This window comes from Lissotriton vulgaris, chromosome 7 (assembly GCF_964263255.1).
Source record: "Lissotriton vulgaris chromosome 7, aLisVul1.2, whole genome shotgun sequence".
NCBI lineage: Eukaryota > Metazoa > Chordata > Amphibia > Caudata > Salamandridae > Lissotriton > Lissotriton vulgaris.
Window position 1 is genome coordinate 722,823,772 of NC_141695.1, and position 24,435 is coordinate 722,848,206.

Consider the following 24,435-nt stretch of genomic DNA (forward strand, 5'->3'; position numbering starts at 1 on the left):
TTATACTGGAGTAGCTTAGTCGACAACCTGGCAATGCGCGGGGTGTGTTCTTTAATCTTCTCACCGGACAAAATGGAAACTAAAGGATTATGGTCAGTACGTATGATGAAATGACTGCCCCAGAGAAAAGAGTTGAATTTCCTCACAGCCCACCAACAGGCTAAAAGCTCCTTCTCAATCACAGAGAAATTCACTTCAGCGCCACGCAAAACCCTTGAAGCATACGCAATGGTGTTGTCGACCTGACCACTCTTCTGAGTGAGCACGGCTCCAAGGCCAAATCCACTTGCATCTACAGTCACCACACACTCTTTATTGGGATCAAAAGCCTTAAGAACACTTTCACTCACCAATTGAGACTTAATCCACACAAAAATTTCCTGGCAGTTCTTATCCCAAACAAATGGCACATTTTTCTTCAACATATTGGTAAGTGGATGAACCTTGGATGCATAATCCTTTATAAACCTGGAATAAAACTCACTGAGTCCTATGAAAGACTTCAAACCTGCCTTGTCGACTGGAGGAGATGCATCTACAATTGCTTTCACCAACCCTGGACGTGGCTCCACCCCATTGTGTGAGACAACATGACCAAGGAATTCCATCTTTTCCTTCAGGAAAACACACTTTTCTCTTTTGAGAACAATACCCTTATTTTGCATTATTTCCAAAACTTGATTCAAAGAACTGTCATGATCCTCTTTGTTTTCGCCAAAAATTAAAACATCATCTTGGAAGACAATTACACCCGGGGTATTTTTAAACATTTGACTCATCAATCTTTGGAAAACAGCTGCCGCCGACGCAAGGCCGAACGGCATTCTGCAGTACTAGAAACTGCCAAATGGGGAGACAAATGCAGTTAAATGTTTAGAGGACTCACTCAAAACGACCTGATGGTATGCAGAAGCTAGGTCCAACTTAGTGAACCACTTTGCGCCTCTGGTAAGGGACAACAAGTCTGTGATTTTCGGTAAAGGGTGTGAGTCAATCCAGATCCACACAGACGCGCAAATCACCATTCCTTTTTCTGGCGACAACAAGAGGAGACAACCACAAGGATGACTCAATCGGTTCAATGATCCCTTTCTTGCATAGTTCAATAAGTTCGGCCTCTAGACTATCCCTTACACTAAATGGAACACTTCTGACTTTGTGTTTGATGGGGATGGCACCATCTTTGACCCTGATCTCATGACTAAAATCCTTGATCTTCCCAAGTCCCTTCCCAAAGACAAAGGGAAACTTTGAAGGGAGACTCTCAATGTAGTCATTGGTATCAGCAAGGCTAGCAATACAGTTATCAGGTTCAGCCAAGCTGACTTGCTCTTTTGCCCCAGGTCTCAAGATCAACCCGAACAAACTCCCATGAAACCACCCCAAAATGTTCAACCCCTTAATCGCGACATATATTTTCCCAAAGATTTTCCTGCCCCTGAATTGTAGAACATCTTCAAAATAACCAAGTAGGGCTATTCTTCGTCCCTCAAAAGAAACAGGAGCCCTATCAGGAGGTTCAAGTTTTCTCTCTGGCCATGTTTCTCCAAACAATTCTTGGGTGATTATAGTAACCCTTGCTCCTGAATCTACTAGCAGGGAAATTACTTTGTCTCCCACACCAAAATTTTCATAGGGATCAACGCAATCAGAGGGGTCACCCACAATGACACCATCCTCACGCACAGCTACAACCATAACTTTGCCATCTCCTTTAACATTATCAGACGAATGTGAGTTTTCATGTACTACTACAACCATGTCTCTAAGATCGTCTTGGATACTGTTAACTGGATTCATACCCATATTTGTATTATCTTGCATATCTGAAACATTCCCAACTCCATTGACATTTCCTACACCCTGAGGTTTACTGACAAATGTAGAATTTCCCTGCCTAGGATTTTGACAAATTTTGGCAAAATGTCCATATTTTCCACAATTCCGACACACAGAACTCCTGGCAGGACAAAATTTGTTGTTCTTGTTGTGAGAGAGATTCCCACATCTGTAACAAATGTCATTCCTAGGGAACGGATTTCTTTCAAAACGTTGATAATTTTGAACGTTATTCTTATCGAAACGTTGTTGACTAGGGACTGATCTGTTGTCCCTATTCTCCTTAGTTCTGACTACGGAAACTGCTTCTTCACTCTTTTTTTCTAGTTCTTTGACTTCCTTCTTAGATAACTCAATACTTTTTGCAGTTCGGATAGTCTCTTTAAGTGTAGGGTTTCCTAAAGTAAGCAGTTTTTGTTGTATCGCCTTGTCGGTGCACTTACATATGTATTGGTCTCTGATCAGTTGTTCCCTGAAACCTTCAAATTCGCATTCTGCACTCAAAAGTCTTAGACTAGATATGTAAGTCTCAACGTCTTCTCCAGGCAATTGTTCTTTTTAAAAAAACTTATGTCTGATCACTACAAGACTGGGCTTGACGTCAAATCTTAATTCTAATTTCATCCTTGTTTCGACATATTCATCGATATCTTCCTCTGCGTTGTTCCTTACTAGAGGTGGTAAGTGTTTGTAAATCTCTCTCCCTTCGAAGCCTAATGAATGTAGTAGTAAGAATTTCTTCCTTTCAGCGCGATATCTAGACGCCCCAATTGCCCCTATGTAGGTTTCGAACGCATCAAACCATTTCTTCCACGTGATTGGTGGATTGCCCGGTGTTTCAAGAAAAGGTGGAGGAGGAGAGACCGACTGCATAGTACACGATGAGGGTTTATTTACTAGTTTATTTTATCCCAAATCAACAGACTATTCGTGTTGTGTCGTTGTGTAGAATAAGTATTTGGGATGAGCACAAACCCTATGTTTGCCTCCACAGAAAAATAGGTTTAATTGAAGCACACCTTCTTCCAAAACGTGTTAGCTTCTTTCCTCTTTTTTTTAGCAGTAATTGATGTAGAAGAAAATACTCGTTTTTTCTATTACATTCTACTCTTAATATGGAGGAGGAAATTTCTTTTAAATTGTGTTTAATCTCTGTCCCAAAGCGTGTAGCACACAGCAATGAAGATTGCCAATCACGTCTTAAAATGGCCGCTGTGTGCGTGGTCTCACGTTGCCAACCACACACGTCAATGAAAACAGAAACTTCCGTTCAAAATGGCCGACAGGACGTCAGCGACGTAGTTAACGTTGCCAACCACGCGCTCTACTTCTGCGCCAACCACGGCCGTTACGAAGTGTTCCTCCGCCCCTCAGATGGACGCGCAGTTCTCTGCCTCTAAATGGACGCGCAGTGGTAATAACAGAAACGGAACACTTATCTGGTAGTGTCCGTCGTCGTAAGCTTCACTCTGGTCCAAGATCACCGCAGTTCCTTCGACGGAAGGAATCAGCAGATCAGCGCCTTGCCTGTCAGGTATGAGATGAATGTTATAGGGTCCGTTGTCCGCAGATCGTCGCCATCATTTTTGTAGTGTTTGAATAAGAACACAGGAAACGCCGTCCATGTAGATTGTAGTTTATTGCTAGCTCGTAGAGAACACAACGACACAAGTGCACACCAGGCTTCAACTGCCAAGTCCTAACATTCTACTCGTAGCCCTAGAATCCTCAAGACGGAGGGTTCTATCTACAGGTGCCAGTGGGGCACAATACAGAACACTACACAATCCTGTTACAACAATTGGTATCAGGTATCAGAAAGTTGACCAATAATTTCCACTCGATAGACAGCGGGGCTGAGGAAGACTATGCAGCCGGCCTTGCTGGGGTTTTATAACAAAGTCATGATTGTTTCTCAGGGTCCGAAAAGCTATCTTTTCAGTCTGGGAAATATTACAGCATGCGCGCTTTCTTTGTTTAATAAGAGTCAATGTCTCTCATGACAAGTTTTTCAAAAGCAAATATACATGGCACTGAGGTAGAATTTAATGAGCGCCTGCACTCAAATACTCAGTTAACCCTAGGTAAAGACTGAGGTAATTGATTTCCTCTAATTTCTCCATCCTCATAGGCTGCTTCCTCTGTTGTCCTGATGAAAACCGAGTTACATTTTACACAATAGGTGAAAACGTCAACATGCTAATGTGTTGACTGTCATAGAGGTGATGGTCCAGAGCTGTATGGGAAGACTGTTCTATGTCTTTACTGCGATGCATGAGAAGGACACTCCTTCTGTGGATAAAGGGCATGTGGACAAGTGATCTGGAGGCAGAGTGTATAGTATTCAATGGCTGGTGGAAGGTCAGGCGGTAATTGATGTAAGTGGGTCCTTGGTTGTGTAGCGCCTTGTGTGCGTGGGTCAGCAGCTTGCAATTACTTCTCTTCTGAATGGGGAGCAGGTGGAATTGCTTGAGGTGGGGTGTGAGGTGGGTTTGTTGGGGGAGGTTGAGGATGAGTCTGACTGTTGAGCTCTATATGTTAGAAGTCTCTGCAGGTGGTGTGTGGTGATTCCTATGTAGAGAGCATTGTTGTAGTCTAGTTGGCTGGTGATGAGGGCCTGTTGGAAATGGCACTTTTTGCAGGGTCATCCCAGAACTTTTAGCCTCCCTCCTGTATTTTTTCTGACCTGTTTTGTTGGTTTTAGGACTCTTGGCACTTTACCTCTGCTGATCAGTGCTAAAGTGCATGTGCTTTCTCTTGTAAACTTGGTAAGATTGGTCTACACCTGTTTGACATACTTAATATACCTGTAAGTCCCTTGTACAGTGGTATCCCATATACCCAATGCCTATAAACTAAATGCTACTAGTGGGCTGGCAGTGCTGCTTGTGCCACCCGCTGTAGTAGCCTTTCAAACCTGTCTCAGGCCTTTGCCACTGCAGGGCCTGCACGCCCAGTTTACTGCCGCAGAGCCATGGCATTTAAAGTGGTTGCCACGTCTGAGACTCCCCTTTTACTACATATAGATTACCCCTAAGTAGTCCTAGCGAGCCCTATGGGCAGGGTGCTGTGTAGGTAAAAGGTAGGACATGTGTCTCAACTGTGTGGCATGTCCTGGTGGTGATAAACAGCCTATTTGGTTTCTCACAGCTGTGAGGCTGCTCTCTCATAGGTTTGCATTGGGAATTCCTTGATATGTGCTTCAGTGGTAATTTATAAAATGAAAGGGGTAGGGTGGCCATGTTTGGTATGTTTGGAATAATAATAACAAATCCTGCTCATCGGTGTAAGCGGATTTATTTATTTCTATTTTAGCAATGCCACTTTTAGAAGTAGGCATTACTGTGTGCTTATGATTTTGTGCCCTGCCTGGATGTGTATTCACCATCTGGTTTAGATTGGCAGGAGAAGGGGATATGCATTCACTATGGACAGTCATAAGGAGGGTTGAGTATGTGCCCTGCCTTTCCTGGGTTACTCATTGCTGGGCTGAATAGACCTTGGTTGCATTAAGATGGGCGGTAGGAGTTTCCCTTGCACATGAAAAGGCCTGGTCTGAATTTAGTGTGATGGGAGGAGTTGCACCTGCCCCTGAATAGGGCTGTACATGAGTTTCATAATGCTGTCTCCGCCCCCCTGTAGTGTGTCTGGGGCCAGGCCTTAGGATGGGAACAGGGGTATTGTGCACTTCTTAAAAATGTGTGGACTGCCCCCAGAGGAAGAGTTTTGCACTATAAGTAAAGGGGCTGTGACCTCATGATAGTAGATACTGTGTGGACTTGTAACCAGACCCTGCTGGCTCTGCAGACTGCACCAGAGGACTATTGGGGTTGTCAGGGGAACCACCACTTGGACTTGGCTTTTCTGTGCTGACCTGCTAAAAAAGGACTGCCTCTTCACCCTCCAAGGGACCTGTGTGTTGGCCTACCTGTGGCCCTGCCTGTGTGCCCCACTTATCTCACAGGGCTTGGTAGCCTGCCCTGTGTCGCTGGACTAGCACATAGAAAGCATATTTGCCTTTATTTCCACTCAAAAGCTGTGGAGACCTGGTGCTTAGGGTGTCTTATTTTACTATTACTGGCCCTCAGATCGAGCGCACTCTCTGAGGTCACCCCGGGGCTCAGGCAGGCATCCACTTCAGTGCTCTCTCATGGAATGGAAGCCCTGTTTGCAAGGGGTTTCCCTGAGTCTGCTGGTGAGCGAGTAGCCGAGCGGGTTCTCTGGGACGGGAGAACTTCTCTATCTACACAGAAGGAGAGAGTGCCTGATGTGCGCTGGTCACGAAAGGCCCTTGCAGCACTTTCTTTCTGCCAGAAGGCATTGTCTGGTGCTGGGGGAAACCGTGTACCCAGTGGCGTGCAGAATCCACGACCGGAGGTCCCTGTCTTGTGGTTGCACCTGGAAAATATCCCTCAGCATGGTCCAATGAGGCCGAGAGTCGGAACGTGCCTCTGGCGCTGCCGGAGGCCGTCTAGCACCATTTTGTCTTGGCAGCTTATGGCTGCAACCTATCCCGCTCAGCCCCTGGTGATTGGAGATGGCGTTGAGCTTCACTACTTCCAACGGCTGAGCCGCTCGCTCACGGACAACCCCCCCCCTTTGGTGAGAAGAGGTCTGCCACCAATGTGGGCAGTGGAGTGCCCCCCCCCCCTGTTGGCACTGGTGCTCGATTGTTGGGACAGGGTGGAACCTTGACAGTGGCCCACACTTCCCTGTTAAAAGTACCACATTCCTCGCTATAGGTACGCAGGTGCTGCTGTGCCAGTGATGCAGGTGTTGATTACCTTATAACTTATGATAGGAGTGCTGGGTCTAAGGTTATAACCGTAATCGGTGGTGACCCCCCTGTGTTGCATTCATTGCCTGCTGCCTTGTAGGCCCTGGTGTAGTTACGAAGATTGTGGGGGTGAGTTGCATGCTTAGGCATGGACAACAGTGATGTTACATGTGTTTTTACCTTGTCTGAGATTGGTGTATGACTTTTTGGGGCCTTCTACTGGCCAAAATACTGAGAACTAATGTAGACGCTGCAGGATATGTGCTAAGAAGCTTGTGGAAATTGGTTCTCGTAGTGATGGGGTCGTCGATGACGGATAGGATAATTTCGATGTCATCGGCGTAAGATATTATGTTGACGTGTGCTTTGAAGATGTCCGCCAGTGGGGTCATGTAGAAGTTGAAGAGAGTATGGCTTAGGGATGAACCCAGGGGGACTCCGCAGACAATATCCTTGGGTTCAGAGGTGAAAGGTGGTAGGCAGACCCTCTGAGTTCTACTGGTAAGTAAGGATGTGATCCATCTGAGCGCGTCTGTTTGGATGCAGATGTGGTGGAATATTTTGATGAGTCTGTGGTGGGAAACAGTGTCAAATGCTGCTGAGAGGTTGAGGAGGATTAGTGCTTCTGATTCTCCTTGGTCGAGGAGGATCCGTAGGTAGTTGGTGGCTGCCATCAGGGCCGTCTCGGTGCTGTGATTGCTGTGTAATCTGGTTTGGATGGCTGTGACTAGCTCACTCGGTTCCAGGTAGTTGATGAGGTGCCTGTTTTTTCAGTTCCTTGGCAGGGAATGGAAGACATAAGCCAATAGTTTTTGAGTTAACTGGGGTCTGTGGAGGTTCGTTTGAGGATCAGTCTGACTTCATCGTGTTTCTTGGCATAGGGAAATGTTGCAGTGGTGGTCAATGTATTGAGTAGTTTAGTGGTTGATCCTTTGGTTTCCGAAGTTGAAGATGTGGTGCTGGCATAGATCTGTGGGAGCTCCTATGTGGATGGACCTCATGATTGAGGTTGTGTGCTGGGTGGAGCACTAGCTCCAGGCAGTCAACCAGTGGATAGTATGGGTTGAGAAGAGAGCAGATAGTTTGAGGATGTCTCTGGGTGGGGGGTTGGGGTTTTACATTTCTATATATTGTAATGATCTTGTACTGGAAGAAGTCGGAAAGATTTTCACAGAGATTTTGAGAGGGTATGATGACATTTTCAATGGCATCCTGGTTGGATAATTCCTTAATAAAGAGTTCCTTGCTGTTATTCATGCTGTTTTTAATGCAAGTGGTTATCGATGTCTTCTTGGTTGTCTTCAGCAAGCAGTGGTAGAAGATGAAGGAGGTCTTGAAGGCTGCCCTATAGGAAGTGCCTTTAGTGGTGCAGCATCTCCTCTCCTTGTTTGTTCTGAGTTCTAGACTGTACCAGCTAGCTTCCCTGTAGAATCCATTGTGCTTGTTATTTTTTACTGGGGGGGATGCTGTCAGCGCAGTTGATGATCAAGGAGTTGAAGCTCTTGATTCCTTATTCCAGATTGATGACGGTGGCTGGATGGAAGGAGTTTTGGGCATCCGTTCCAGCTGCGATGGGAGGTGGGGGTGTGGTTGTTAGCCCTCTTTGGTGAGGTGGTGAGGGGGCTGTAGATACTGAAGTGGATGATGGAGTGGTTGGTTCTTATGAGTTCTGTGACGTGGCTGTATGGGACGCAGTTGCTGGTGTGAAGATGGGGTCCAAGTTGTGTGTTGCTGTGTGAGGGGGATCACAGATGATTTGGGTCAGTCCAAGGATGCTCATACTGTTGAGGAGGTGGGCGGGATTGTTGTTGTGGCCATCGAGGTGGAAGTTGAGCTAGCCAAGGAAGATCTAGTCTTTGGATCCAATGGCGAGAGGCACAATGAAGTCTGCATTAGTGTTACAGAAGCTTGAGTGCGGGCCCAGGGGCCTGTATGCGAGGGTTCCTTTGATGGTTGTCTTGCTATGTGAGTGGAGCTTGAAGTTGAGGTATTCCCTGGAGATGATTATGTTTTTGGTGGTGGTGTTGCATTGTAGGGGCACCGTGTGGATGATGGCTCTTTCTTCTCCTGGCTTGTTAGTACGGATTTGGTGAGTGATTTTATATGCGTCAGGAGTTGCTGTGGTGATGTCAGAGGATGATGCTGGGTTGAACCAGGTTGGTGAGGAAGACAATGTCGGGTGCGAGGGTGGTGATGAGGTGCCATAACTCTGTGGCGTTTTTGCAGATGGAGTTTATGTTGAGGGGTAGCCAGTGGATTAAAAGGTTTTTTTTTCTTGCAGAGTCTCGCGAGGTAGGTAGGTTGCTCTTCGGCATAGCTGTGTTCCGTGCTGTGATGATTGGCATGCTAGTGCAGGAGAAGGTGCAGTTGGCGCAGGCAAATGGTCCTACCGTAGAGTGCGGTGCGGCCTGGTAGCAGTGTTCTTTGGGGCATTCGATGTCCAGAGCGCAGAAGGCGATGGCAGTGTACTTGTGGGTGGATCAGGAGCTAGGGGTCCTGGCACTGGGCACAATCCGTGCGCTGACACAACAAGACAGGCTTGCCTTTGGCATGCCTTTGCTGCACAGGCATTGCAGCCGCTCTGCAGCCTCCATTAAGAAGGTCCTGAGAGGAGGGCACGGAGCTGGGTGGTGGTAGTGGGGTTAGGCAATAGAATGGCAGGCCCAATCGGGTTGGCGGTTGGCAGGAGATGGGAGGAGGGAAGAGGTAGGAGGGGCGAGGGAGGAGGGAGGAGTGAGGAGGGACAAGACGGCGCAAGGAGGAGGCGGGGAGAGAAGGTGGCAATGAGGGCAGGAACGAGCAATATATTTGCTCCAAGAATTAATAAAAGGCACAAAGAATTAAGCAGGATTTAGCAGAGGAAAGCAGATAAAATGGCACAAGAGTTACGAACAAGGCAGGAGAATGAAGTAGAATTAAGCAAATCAAGCATATGAAATGGCACAATGATTAAGAACTAGGAGAAGGCACAAGAATTAATCGGAGGATAGCAAAGGAAATGGCACAGGAATTAAGAGAAGACACAAGAATTAAGCACATACTTAAACCCAGGAGAGCAGGAAAATTGGATAGCGACTCTATGCGAACTTAGAACACCACACCATACTCATTGACTATCAATTTGGTTTAAGTCAATGATGGGTGAATAAAACAACTCTTCTCATCACCATTGAAGAATCTCTCACACACATATACATTATACAGGCCTACACACTGGGTCTTACAGATCTCTCTGTCTGCAGCATGACACAACGCTTGACACAATGCACCACGACAATGCACCCCAACACAGTTCTGTAAAATGTCCCTCTTCCTTCGAATTGCTGTGGAAGTAGTAGAATGGCCCTGCAATCATCGGAGTAGTCCCTTCAAATCAACCTGGGCAAGTAAAACTGGGTTTTTTCCTCTCTGAGAAAAGTGGTTTAGTCCCCATTGCCCACGATCATTTCCATTGCCTAATAAACAAAGCTTAATCAATCACATCCTTAGATATCAAATATACACTGATGATGCTCTGACCCATGCCAGAATTTCTGATATACCAGGGAATCAACCTCTCCCAAATAGCGTCAATCATGCCTACTTCTGGTTTAGACTACACTTTGATCCATGGGTCAAAAAGAGGTGCTACTGATCATGTTTTGCCCCATTTGATTCCCTTCTGGATGAGCATTTCACCATTTCCTTCAAGATTAGTTCAAAAGCTAAATGTTGCCTGTCGGACATCAATAACATGACCAAGAATACGTCTGTTATTTGTGCTTCCCTGTTTGATCTTGGCACTGCCATTAATAGCTCAGATGAGGTCCTAGCAGAAGCCATCTCTCATGTCAATCTGCAAAACCAGGCTTGAAATGTCTTCATTGGCTGCCCATCAAGGAGAGAGTTAATTTTAAGGCTGTGTCTATTGCTCACTAGACGCCTTCAGGGAAGGGGCCTACCATCAATCACTCTATTGTCCGGCCTTACCTCGCCAACAGATGCCTGCGTTCGGACGATTTGTGTCTTGCAGCAGTTCCCAGGATTGAGAAGGCTAGAAGTGGGGGCTGCTTGTTTTCTTATAATGCCGCTAGGTTCTGGAATACGCTTTATCTGCGTAAGGAATCCAACTATCTGACCTTTCGCAAATTGTTAAAAACTTGGCTCTTCCCTTAGTATGGTTGTGCTGTCTATCACTTTGCCGTTGTCATCGCTGGGATGCCCCTGGGTAGCTACAGGCTCAACAAATGTTTTTTTTCATTTAATTTCATGTTAATTATAGCAGTGCCATCCACAGAAGCCTTCTGGCCACAAGACTAAGTTCTAGAACCCCAAATTTCACAGGCTGCTGTATCCTCTGTGTACATTGGAAAGCCCCATAACTTTACCCACTAGTGATTTCGCAGAGTTCAAAATACTCGACTTCCTTCACAAAGCTCTGCCTGGCAGTTTTTCTCATACCTATGAAAATTAAAGGGACTTTTTCTGTCAAAAACTAAGGTCCTCTACTACAAAAAGCCTGTTAGTGCGATTGACCACATTTAACTAATTTATAACCCATCGCTTCATGGAATTCCCTGCTATTCTCGGAGCCGAGGAGAGCTCCAGAAAGAGAACGAAAGTCCTGAAAACCTGCTTTTCCACATAACATTTGGTTTAGACTCTGCGGAAGAGACCTGGTAGCCTGCACTTAAACGTTAGAATTTCTCGCCCCAATCCCATTCACTAAGTGATCTAAAACAGTCAACAAGCAGAGCAACCAGAACACAAAAACAATAAATACCAAGAAAGAAATCTGCTAAAATGGCTTAATACAAACGAAGCAGAACCACTCTAAAATGTATGGGTCATTTCTTGGAATCTGGCCGTGTGCCTGCATTTTAGATCACATTTGACTCGGTAATTTGTGCCTCCAATTGTGGGAAAACCCCCAAATATTAGAACTCCACTCAGGAACTTCCAGCAAAAATCTTTCCACAAAATTCACAGCATGTGGAAAGGACTGGGTTGTGCTACTTTCACTCAAGTGCTTGAAAAAGTCAACCATATTCATGGACCCTCAATCAATAGATCTCAGATTAGTGTCAACACACATGGGCTAAAAGTGCATTTTTCAGTTTTCCACTCATTGCCTTTGGCAGATGGTACCTCAATCTGATGCTGTGAATAACAGGGTACCATGCAGCGCTTAAAAGATTTTTATTGGTAAATTGCAAACTATGAAACGAGAAGGATTGGGCCCTAATCTTGGTTTTCAACTGGACTCAAAAGTTTGATGAAGGTCAAAATGATCCAGCTCGCAGTCCAAATTATCTGTATTTGCCCCCAAAACTGGAAATTCTTAATATACAGACATTCTCATTCTAGCCCTTTACTGTCTCAGCAGACAACACATTGTACAAGTATAAATGTCCTCGTTTTAAAAATTACTTAATATCTGAGTCTATCTTATTGCTCAAAATAATGTAAAGTACAAGACATCATTTGCTAGGATGACAATTTTGTAAAAATTAGATGCCCGGTGAGGCAGTCACTATAGTCAGCTTCGCCACTTGATAAAACATGTTCCTGCTTTGGAAATGATGCTGAAAAATAGACAATGACAGAAAATAAGTACCTGCATCGCAATCCAGGCTATGCTTTTCCTGCCTACAGTTAACATATGGCCTGTAGTGTAACCTTGTTGTTTCTTTTTTCCAGTTTTCCATCCCCTGCCCTGCTGTGCCTATTCCAGATTTATGTAATTATTTTTCTTTTTTTGCCCCCAATACCCAGCTGGTTTCCTTCCACTGTGGGTGGACCTCCTAAAATGCTTCCGTGCAAGAAGTAATCCACATTGCATGTGACAGCTGTGTAATTTGTAGGCTTGTGTGGAACTTGCCAAGGATTTAAACTGTTCCCTCCTGTGGCACCGCTGCGGTAATGCTGCCCCTTGGCTTCTGGTCGCTCTTGGAGTGGGTGTCTCTCTCCTACTCGTGAGTGTGGCTGACATGTTTACTGTTAAATCTGCGGTTAGTTGCTTGACCTTTAGTTTAGTATGGCCTAATGTTTGTCTACACTGCGCAGCAGCGGTAGCATCTCTAAAAGTGAATTGTAGAGGAGGCACACATCGGGCTACGGATAAAACTGGTAAAGACATCTTCGAAATGTTCAAGTATGTGCAGTGCTTAATTTGTAAAAAAAAAAATGAAGTGCCAGGACCCTTCTCAGAAGGCCACTGCAGCATGCCCCACCCATACTGTGCCAGAGCTGCCAATGGCAGTACCAACATAACACCTAACCATCATACTCCTTCAAGTTTTACAGTTCAGACTATTTGAAGGCACACACAGCTATAACAATGGCATGGGAGGCTAGTATTATTAATTTCCAATGTACTGACTTAATAAACACGGTTGCCGTGCTCATCTGAAAATTAAAAGAAGACAATGCCACCATGTGGTGGACTATCACTAGAGCCGGAGCTGACAATTAAGTGCCAGTGTCGAGCACTGGAAACCACCGGCACAAATTAAGCACGTCCTCTAACTCTGGCACAATGTGTCATTGGGTGTGAGATACACAAGCCTCTTACATGTCAAAGGCACTGCACAGTAAAACGTTACAAATACACACTAACGCCGGATTGGTGAAATCACCTCACATAATTAATCCATTTTGTTTGCCAGGGCAAGCCTTTAAGCAAAGGAATTTTTTTTATATATATATATATCTATACTAATATAATAAAGACCCAAGCCTTTGAGGCAGGTAATCTCAGGAACCACAGCACCAATCACAACACCAAATACAGCGTTGGAAAGGGCAGTTGCAGCAGAAGGACATAGGATATGCAGACGCCCACCATATACATTTAAAAGGTAAAAGAACTGTGCCAGCAAAGTAGTCCCTTGTGGGCGTGTCTGCGTTATGCTGTGGGCGTGTGCTGGGGCGTGACAAATGCTGGGGCCGTGTGGTACGTTCTGCCCTTTATGCCATGTCTCATATTGTGTGCTGTGGGCGTGTGCTGGGGCGTGGGCGTGTGCGGGCGCGGGAATACGGGAAAAAAAAGCGAGCGTTGTGCCCAATATTTCATTGTTTTTTCTTCCCAGGCTCTGTACATTCCATCTCCCGGTGTCCACCCTGCTCCCTTTAAAACCCCCTGCACCCCATAATCATAACCCACCCTTACTCCTTAAAATTACCCCAACACCCTTAACCACTAACTCATCTTAACCCTATAAATATACCCTGTACCCCAAAACCCAAACCTATCCCTAAACCCTGAAAATACCCCTGTACCTCAAACCCAAACCTAGCCCGAACCCTATAAATACCCCTGTACCTCAAAACCCAAACATACCCCTGAACCCTAAAAATACCCCTGTGCCCCAAACCTATCCCTGAACCCTAAAAATACCCCTGTACCCCAAAACCCAAACCGAGCCCTGAACTCTTAAAATACCCCTGTACCCCAAAACCCAAACCTAGTCCTGAACCATAAAATTAACCCTGTACCCCAAAACCCAAACCTACCCTTGAACCCTAAAATACCCTTGTACCCCAAAACCCAAACCTAGCCCTGAACCCTAAAAATACACCTGTACACCAAAACCCAAACCTAGCCCTGAACCCTTAAAATACCCCTGTACCCCAAAACCCAAACCTACCCCATAACCCTAAAAATACCCCTATACCCCAAAACCCAAACCTAGCCTTGAACCCTAAAAATTCTCCTGTACCCCAAAACCCATACTTATCCCTAAACCCTAAAACTGCCCCTATACCCCAAAACCCAAAACTATATCTCAACCCTTAAAATACCCAAACACCTGAGTACCCCAAAACATATACCCCTATACCCATACTTACCTTATCCAAACATTAAAAAAAACATGCTTTTACCATTCATGCATTTACAACGAATTTCGTTGTAAATGTATGCGTGGTAAAAGCATATAAAATGTAATGCCATGCCTTATAACGGCATTGCGGAGTCATGGTGCTTTCGTAATGAAAGTATGCGGAGTGATGGGATGCGGAAAGAAAGTTGCGGAATAATGGGTGTTTACCCTCCCCCGGTAAGTACATTGGTGGCACGGCGGGCCACATCTCCAGCAACATACTCATATTTTTTCACCACTGATTTGAAAAATGCACAGGTTTTTCTCATTGATGGCCAGCACCGACATACACTTTGAGACGCACCTCCCGCCACAAGTTCTAGAATTACGAACTTTAGAGCTGGGGAGCTACGTTCGAATCTCGGCATCAGCTCAACATCCTGTGATTCCAGGCAAATCGCTTTGTCTCCCCGTGCCTACCACAAATGAATGTGTTTTTCTGTAATGTAAATTGTGCTCATGCCATGTTGTCGAGTTTGCGCTATATAATATTGTAAGGAAAAATAAAGTAGGAAATTCTAGTTCACACACTACTGAACGCGCACTGTTGAGTGCATCAGCAGTGCACTGTGAATCGGAGCGTTTCACAGGCCTGTCACAGATAAGAAATGCTATCAAAGCGAAATCCTACAAAATAATCTACTACTGGCCGGCAGCAATTCATACCTGGACAACGTCGGGACGGGCTGCTAGTATATATTTATACACACACACACACATATCTATATAAAATGTTTAGATATGACTTTGTAAGTATGTGTGCATATACATCTATATATGTATATTTAGATGTAGATATGTGCGCACATACAAACAAAGTCAGACTAACCATTTTGATTAGACAACGCTGATTTGCAATGAAAGATATCTGGACAAATTAACGTGTGTGGCAAGATTCGGCGACTGTTGTTTCTGTGTGGACTCCTGGCATATTAAAAAACAGTTGTGGTTTGAGGGCACAAGAGGGGGTGGGCAGAGCAAACAGAGCTAGGGCACGGGTCCCATCTGCCCCCTTCTAGGGCACCACTGTGGCAGCAACAACAAAATTAACATGCAAGACAGTCTGACAGTCTTCATGGAGAAAGAGGAGCGCGATTATCATACCTCGCCTCCAGCAGCCCAAGGCTGAGGAAAAAAACTTCATGAAGTTGATATCAATGACATATTTTAATTCTGTTAGTAAGGTTTTTTGGAGCTATGTTACTGACAATTGCAGAATGGCGGTGGAGTATGATGCAAACATTATAAATATCTGCAGTTTCACTAAATTGTTTGATTGCCAATTACACACAGATATCTGTCAGCGAGAAAAATTCCTGACCCTCCCGATTGCCTTCAGATTATTTTATTTACTGTGTGATCTTGAGCAGAATACTGGTGTACACACAAAAAAACATGCACCCAGTTTATAGCTACTGAAGGTAGCCCAAGGTGGGTACAAAGAGGAGTACAAAGTTCCCAAGGGATCGTGATACAGTGTGGAGAAGAGAGTAGATCCGAAGGGTCAAGGAACTAGGAAGGTTCCCTTGTCGGAACTAGAGAGCCTCATACACCCAGAGCGTTAGGTGTGAAACACACCCTGACTGCAGGATGTCCAGTATCATCATCGGCTCGCTGCCCCTCGTCAGACCGGCACTGCAATGTCCGACGGAGTACCCGAGGGTACTCTTTTGGCGGGGTTCTTTTGTTCCTTGCCGAAGGTGAGTGTGAGTGAGGCTGGAGTAGTGTGTAGTCAGTGTAATGTGAGTGAATGCTAAAAAGGGTAGTCAGTCCACAATAAATTTTATTGGCGTGGCTGATTCCCTAATTAAAAGGGGGGGGAGGGGAGTTAGAGGCTGAGGGGGTGTACAGACATCCAACTCAACCCCCTGGTGTGGTCAACATGTTTCTCGCCAGAAGGCGATTCGTCAGGACCTAAAGCAAGGTACTACACAACAAATTAAACAATGAAATGCTCATGCACAAAGTAACCAGCAAATACAACCTCTCCGGGTCAGGTGCATAGAGGGCCACAGGGTCCTGCTCTAATTAGGCGACCCTAGGGGAAAGTAACTTAGGCCTCGCAGCATGCTCCTGTGAGGCCAGCACTGTCTGGTCGGTAAACCTCAGTGTAGGTGCTGGCAAGGCGGGACACCTACCCCTCACGCTCGCGGCACCAAGGTGGGTGCCATCTTTTTTTTCTTTTTTTTTTTGAGTTTTATATAGTGCGAACTCAACCCAATAGTATCGGGCATCAGAGCGCTTTACATGAGCACTAGTTGCTTACACAAGGGACTTTCATGTGTGTTAGACACTGGAAGATTAAGTGATTTAACTCGAATTACACGATGTTGAGCGTAATTGCTGAGTCTCGACCCCATTCCCCAGATTTGAGATAGACCGCCCTAGCCGTTAGGCTACATCCTCTCTTCATTTTCAACAAGAAATGCAGATACATACAAACCAGTTGCTAGAAACACACATCAGTGCTAGGAATCATTTAAACATGACCGACCAATGACACTGTGGACCCGGAGGGACGGGAGAAGTTGAGGCACTTATGTTGTGGCACATGGAGAGTATATTAAATATCCACGTTCAACAATGACTGTGGCTTCAGGCAAAAGAAGAGGAACATAAATTAAAGTGTACAATTACAATGTTGTCCTTTGACTTCCCCATAATTGGCAAAGTAGTGAAAAGAACCCTAGGCTCACTACAGTGGGAGGTAGGGCAGCTTTCACCTACTTCTTTTGGCATTTGGAGATCCAATGATTAGATCCACCACCCTGACAACAGAAGTGTCTCCCACATCTGGAATTGTGAACCTCTGGTTTTATTGAGTTACCGAGCTTGTGTGGATCCGTGAACACGCTCCACCAGCAGAGAGTCCCCGCCTCTGCGCCTATAAGAATGGCTCCCTCTTTCATGGCACTGTGAGAAGATCGATGCTGGAGAAAGAGGAGTTTGTCCACTGGCGGATGTGACCTGCAATACAATGAAAGGAATGATTAGATCAGAGAGGAAAACGATGTGGCCATGTGTCTAAATTATTAACTGTGAAAACAGAAGACCCAGGTTATATTCACACATTCCTCGTTTGTTTCAAATGTTTGATGTTATTGAGCGGATTACTTTATGCACGTCTTAGATTCCACAACTGAGGCATGTTTATAAATGGTCTAAAGGCACGTTTATTCTCTCTCAGTCTCTCCTTTTTAGTCTCAATATGATTAAAAGAAAAACATTCGCAGTAATTTAAAACCTATTGTAAGCAACGGAGTGATACCGTCCCCTTACTGCATTGCTCAATACTTTAAACAGCACAGATGATACCACAACCAGTAACAATGACCTCACCTCCCCTGCCCAGAGTCTACGTAGCTGAACCTGTGGCCTGCCCAGAAGCCTCTGTGTCCAACACCACTTCTCCCCTCTGGTTTTGGGGAGGCCCTTTGCTCACCACTTCACCCACAGCTCACTGGGCTGAACATTGCGTCTTGTTCAACAGGCTCAGGGAGCATGTGTCCGACCTTCATCCGTGGCCTGAGCTCAGTAGCATGCCTTGCAGATCCTTCTGAGCATGGCCCGTCTGCCACAGCCCATGCACTCAGCCCACGGGGCTCGTCTCTGGCAGGCTCTGGTCTCAGGGCACCTTCGCGAGGTCTGCAGAAGCTGGTCACTGGCTTAGGCCTCGGAACAGCTCTATGTCCGTAAAAGGTCACATACGGAAACATGCCTTGATTTGCACTGTAATTTAACAAAACTGGTGCTTGTGTAAAGTGCTCTGATACGCCATGTCTCGGGTCTAGTTCGCGCTATATAAAACTCTAATAAAAAAACAGATGGGTAAATGAGTATGAAAGCTGATGTCGTTAATGATGATGTTTAATAGTGAGATGTGATGTCATCACTGATGTTATTTCTGATGTTATAGTCATCCACTATGAGGTTATGAACACCGCAGAAGGTCAAGGTATGATGTTGCGCCCCATCACTGATAGATTTAAGTATTTTTGGAGTTTTCTGGATGACAACCATAAGGTTCCTTTAACTGTAGTTTTAATGTGAATGCCTTATTTTTTGTTAACTTTTGCAATTTGCGTAAATTACTGTGACATTCGTCTGCGATTTCTTTGGCTGTATACTGATATAACTGGCCCAGGCTCCCCTGTGCACAGCCATCGGCCATACTCACCCACCTCAGAGCACAGAGCAAGGCCTTCTGCCACGCAGTGCCGAGTGCTCATTTGTGCCAGAACCCGCTGTGCTCAGCCTTCAGTCCTGCGCCGCAGCCTTTAGGAGTGGGTGCAGGGTGTGGCCATCAGCCATGGCCGGCACCTACTACCCCAACCTCTAAAGCCTTCTGCACGAGGCCCTTGCCTCTAGAGCACCTGCTACAAACCTCTGGCATCGCACCTTGCACCCATTGGCCCTCCAGCCTGCCTTATACAGGCTTTCGCCTTGCACAACAGGCTGTAGAACAATGATGTGGACTTTAGTCATGCCCTGTACCCAGTACTCTGTCCTCAGTGCTAGTGTGGGTACTGTAGGAATTCACTTTATTTCAAATGTTGCAACTCCTATGTGAACCACCACCATTTTAATGTGATGAGTATAAGCAGATGACTATGCGAATGTTGTGCACCTCTCCTCACTGCAATCCTTTCCAGTGCATCATCTTATCTGATAGTGGTGACACAGTGGCTGTGGACCTCATGTTAAGGTCTACACATCCCAGGCTGATAATTAGCACATTTTCTATCCCTTGTAATGTTCAACAGTTTTGCTGTAGAGCAGACAAAATCTGGATGCCCACTAGAGATTTTAGTGTCATCAAGTTAATCTCACAGATCCTAGAAAAAGCCTGGAGAGGGGATGTTAGTAAGAGTATTTATGGGAGAAATAGTTCCTAAAGCCGTGGGGCGCACGGAAGTCGAAGAGTGCTGATTTAATTTGGAAGGAATTTCGAAACCTTCCTGCTTGCCCTGTTGTTTCCAGTTCCCGTTTTAAAATAGGCGGCTAAAGATAGGCCTTCTACTGACATGGCATCTAAACGCCTCTTCACTACTTCCTGTAGGTAATCTACACGCGGGAAATACAGGTTGTTTATCCTGCTTCGCAAACACTGTTCACAAACAGAGAAGCAGAGGACAGATCAGCGCAGCAGCTAGGCACGAGCCATCCCGCGTCACTCCATCTCGAGCTCTACGTCACACTCCTCTGAAGGAAAGCAAAGCAAAGCAGAGCTGTGGTCAAGGACAAAACTATGAAAAGTGTAACAGGTGTAGTAGTGGCAAAAGGGGGGAAAATCTAGCTCAAACATATTTTAAGTCCTTTGAAAGAAACACATGTGTTTGACGTAAAATAAATAAACAAAAATAGTGTATCTGACGTGCCTCTCTGGGTGGTAATGAAATTCTGTGGCAACAAGTACACATTCTGGATCAAAGAGGTTTTTTTTTTAAAGCTCTCATTTGATTTGATGATTTGATCTATTATTTGTAAAGCACCAACATTTGCCCGGAGGCGTCTTGGCGCTGCCCATGACTGGAAATACGACAACGAGCTACAGACTTCAAACAGATAAATAGACAAATCCAAAGTAAAAATCCAAGACTTTAATCCCTTGCTTAAATTAAGACGGGAGATGGCCATTTTCAACTCCATAGTTAGACGGCTCCAATTTAAGGCTGAACAACGAACCAGGCTTCTCTTTCCCTAGATATCCAGTATGTGGGAAGGAACTCTCAGGTCTCGTGCCAGACTGGTATGGAACATAGTATTCCAATGTTTCTTATAGGGAGCATTGTTTGCCAAAACTGTGATAGCATATACCCACATGTCAAGTATAGTTTTATGAAAAACCAACATCAGACGTGAATCGCAGAGGGCTTCTCTTGGAAAGTGAAACAATCATTGAAAAAGCCAATAGGTCTTCTCTTGTCAATCTGGCACATTGCTATTTGTTTTATAATTTTATCGCAAGCTAATGCTTCAAAAATGAAAAGAAGAAAAAATAAAACATCCTGCTGCCTAAATATGGTGGCCACATACTTGCATTAAAAATGTTAAACTTTTCTTTTATAAACAATGCATATATTTTAATAGAAAAGTTCAGCTGCTAATTAGCAGGCAGAAGCACTTAGAACAGGCATAGGAATCGGCTTCAGTGTTCATGTACACCACAGGAATATAAACGGTTTTCATGTTTAAATGTGTTTATTAGCATGTTTGGTATCAAAAAACAATACAAAGGCACAGGCAAAAAGTGCAAGATAGCATACAATGCGCATAAATTCGTTTGTCAAGGAAAGCATATTGCACACCATGAAAATTTGCTAGTAAAACACTGTTAGAGCAAATAATGCATTGCATTGTAAGAGAGTTAACCTTTTGCTAGAAACCAATAACTTGAACACCCCCATCCTCGTCCGATATTCCAACATCTTGACTATCCGATCCTTGTCCCACAACAGTAGCATCGCCCTTAGGCAGTGGAGGATGGGTGCTGTCGTGTCCCCAGGTCCGAAAGCCGCAACACCCTCAGATATTTGGGCTGAATGATGTAGTTGAATTCTGCTAGAAGCAGCTTTAGAAATGGGCCCCATGTGGTCAGGAAGATTTCAGCGTAGCCGCTCAGTGTGGCCGAGATGCGTTCCATCCCTATGATATGCCATAATCTATGGAGCCATGCCACATATCTAGGAGAAGTGTTGGTCCCCCAGTGCATCAAGATGTTCTGTAATGCTGCCCCCAATGGGAGCCCCATCTGGCGCCCTCTCATGCTCTTCAGGGGAAACGTGATCGGATTTGGGAGACCCAAAATGACGTATATCGGGAGCCTAGGGATTTCAGTATCAAAGAACTCGTCTACCTCATCCAGGATTTTAGGCCAATAATTATACAGTAATGGGCAGTCCCACAGTATATGTAGCAGTGTTCTCTCATTGTCACAGCCTCTCCAGCAAGTGGGACTCCTATGTGGGTTGCCTCTCTGGAGACGTGCCGGTGTGAGGTACCAATAAGTAGCTATTTTCACAGCTGTCTGAATACTAGCTACGTTTCGGGCTGTGTGTTTTGCTCTATCATAAATTCCTTCCCAGTCTTTCTTTGTGAGGTCACCTCCTAATTCCCTCCCCCAGCGCTTCTAACTCAGAGTTGCTAGTGGGTATGGGCCAGGTTTGATCATATCGTACATTTCGGAAATCAACCCCTTATCGGTGATCTTAGCAATTAACCTTGTTCCCTCATCCCCGATTGAAGGACCCAGTGCCTCAGATGCAGGTATCTCAGTCTCTCGGGCTCGGGAATCCCATACTCTAGTTTCAGTTGGGGGAAGGTGAGCACCCCTGAGAGACCAAACAGGTGGCCCACCGAGCAACATGAATTATCCCGCCACTCCCCAAATGATTTATCGTACATTTCCTGCGTAAACTCGCTATTACCGAACAGAGGGGTCAGAGGAGATGAAAACGTCGTGAGTTTCTTTATTGTCGTCACCCTGTCCCAGACTTTCATCACTGATTTAGTGATCAGCAAGCCCATCAGGCCCCTTGGCGGCTGCTACTTCTTTAAGAAGGGGACTTTCCACAGTGGGTTAGCCACCAGTCCCCTGTCCTGGAAGAGCCACAGTTTTTCAGACTTAGACCTTGCCCACTCCACCGGACACCTCAGCTGGGCCGATTTATAATAGCTGAGGAGGTCCGGAATTCCAAGGCCTCCGTTTTCAGGATGTATATACCCTAATGCCTTACTCATCCGTGGTCGTGTCCCCGCCCATACAAACTGATTGATACTGCGTTGCAGTGAGGCGATCACTTCCTCAGGAGGCTCAACCGGTAGGGTTTGGAACAAGTAGAGCCCCTTCAGCAGCAGGGACATTTTGACTGCAGCTACCCACACCAGTAGGGAAAGATGGTGCTTGCTCCAAGCGCCCAGGTCCTTTCCAGCCTGTCGTGTCAACTTAGCATAATTCAATCGAGCTGTTCGTTGGACCGTGGCTGCTAAGTCTAGCCCTAGGTAGGGAACAGTGTTTACAACCTTTATGCCGGCCAGCCAATCATCTGTGGGATCCAAAGTGAGTGGTGCTGGTCTAAGCTTAGAATCAATGATTTACCCACGTTAACCCTGAAACCAGAGACCCGACTAAATGTTTCTAATTCCTCAAAAAAGGATGGAAGAGAGATCTTTGGTTCTATCAGTGCTGCTAGTACGTCTTTGGGTAGAGGCTAATGGGGTGTGTTTCCCCCCCAAATGGGATTCCCTTGATTCCAGGGTTATCTCTAACCCTCTGCGCCAAAGGCTCTATATACAGAGCAAACAGCAGCGGGGACAATGGACATCAATGCCTGGTCCCTCTTTGAATGTTAAAGGGTCGAGAGGCAATGCCATTAACTCTGATGCAAGCTGTAGGTCTAGCGTAACAGCAGCTTACCCAATCTCGGAATTTCTCCCCCAGGCCAAACTTCGCCATAGCGTGTCCCAGGAACCTCCAATCCACCCGATCAAACACTTTTGCAGCGTCTATCGTCAACAGGAGTGCGTCCATTAGTGTTTGGTGAGCCTTATCTATGAGATGGAGTATCCTTTTTTATATTGTCGCTGCATTGTCGGGATTGAGTAAATCCTGCTTGATTGGGTTCTATCAGATTTGGCATATGAGGACTCAGCCGAGACGCAAGGATTCCCGTAAAGAGTTTAAAAACTACATTGAGTAAAGAGATCGGGCCTTACGAGCCACATTGTTGCTTATCCTTCCCTTGTTTGAGCAAGACCACTATTGCTGCCGCCTGCATAGTATCCGAGATCGGGTTGGCGCTCCCAAAGGAGTTAAACAGCCTGGTTAAAATCGGTGCTAAGACGGGGCAGAATATTTTGTAGAAGAGGGAGGGGAACCCATCCGAGCCTGGGAACTTAAGCACTTTAAGGTGCGAGATCGTTGTGACGACCTCCTCGATGCGGATGGGGGCATCCAGTGATGATGCCTGTTCCAGGGTCAGCGTGGACATAGTGACGGATCGTAGATAAGCTGTTGTGTCGCGATCAGACGGAGTGTCCACTGTGTACAGCTTCTCAAAGAAATCCCGAAACATGGGGGCTATCTCTTGATCTCCACTGGCTACCCCTAATGCGTCCCTCTGCAATGAGTAAACCATTGATCGTTTTCTTTGGGCTCACAACCGGTTTGCCAGTAGCCGGCCCGTACGGTCCCCCCCAATATAATAAGAATGCTTTAGATGGACTGTTGCGTATTTCGCTTTATCCAGGTCTAATGGGGCTAGCTGTGCCCTGGCTGCCTTAAGTTGTCTCCATATAAACGATTTTTAGAGATGCAAAGAGAATGTACTATTGGCCTTGAATTACTGTAGCCTCAGGATATAGTTTAAAAGCAGAAAGATGGCTAAAACATATAAACAAAAAACATAATGGAAAGAAAAAACCTTCCTAGTGTAAATTATTGGTCCACCATCCCTGGCACTGAAGTGCACCTCTTTTTAGGCAGATGTGCACATGTGATCAGGCAAAATACTGTCGCTCCTAGCAAAAGAAAGCAAGTCCCTGAAGTGGTCTGCCCCATGCTCTGGCCGCCATAAGTGTGGCAGGGTATGCTCAGACGTAAGTCCCTTGCTCACTTTGCCACTGGATTCAAGCAAGCCGGGCTGAAGACGGCTGGAATGCCAGAAACCGGTCCTCGGAAGCTTGTTTCCGGTCCAGGGAAGACATGGCTTGGCAGTTCGGGCTGGACTGTTCCCATGAGGCACAGGGTCAGACTGATTTGCATATAGCCATGTCTGAACTGGGGTGGCAGAGTGGGCTAAAGAACGGTGATGGATTAAACCCAGATCTTTTGACTGGGTGTGAGTGCTTGATTGATTCAGATGCTCCGTCCATCACCATCCCCTTTTGTACCACACCATGCTCTGTGGTGGGCAGAGGCAAAATGTCAATGACAGCTGAAAAAAACGATGGATGAAT

General features: G+C 45.7%; 1 protein-coding gene across 1 annotated transcript in view; it reads right to left on the minus strand.

Moving 5' to 3' along the window:
• Positions 1–24,435, minus strand: part of LOC147702335 (cilia- and flagella-associated protein 337-like) — a 1,229,420-nt gene that overhangs the window by 296,743 nt on the left and 908,242 nt on the right. Inside the window, exon 16 of the mRNA XM_086930967.1 lies at positions 17,306–17,445. Within this exon, the coding sequence (XP_086787093.1) occupies positions 17,306–17,445 (140 nt within the window). The remainder of the gene's footprint in view (positions 1–17,305; positions 17,446–24,435) is intronic.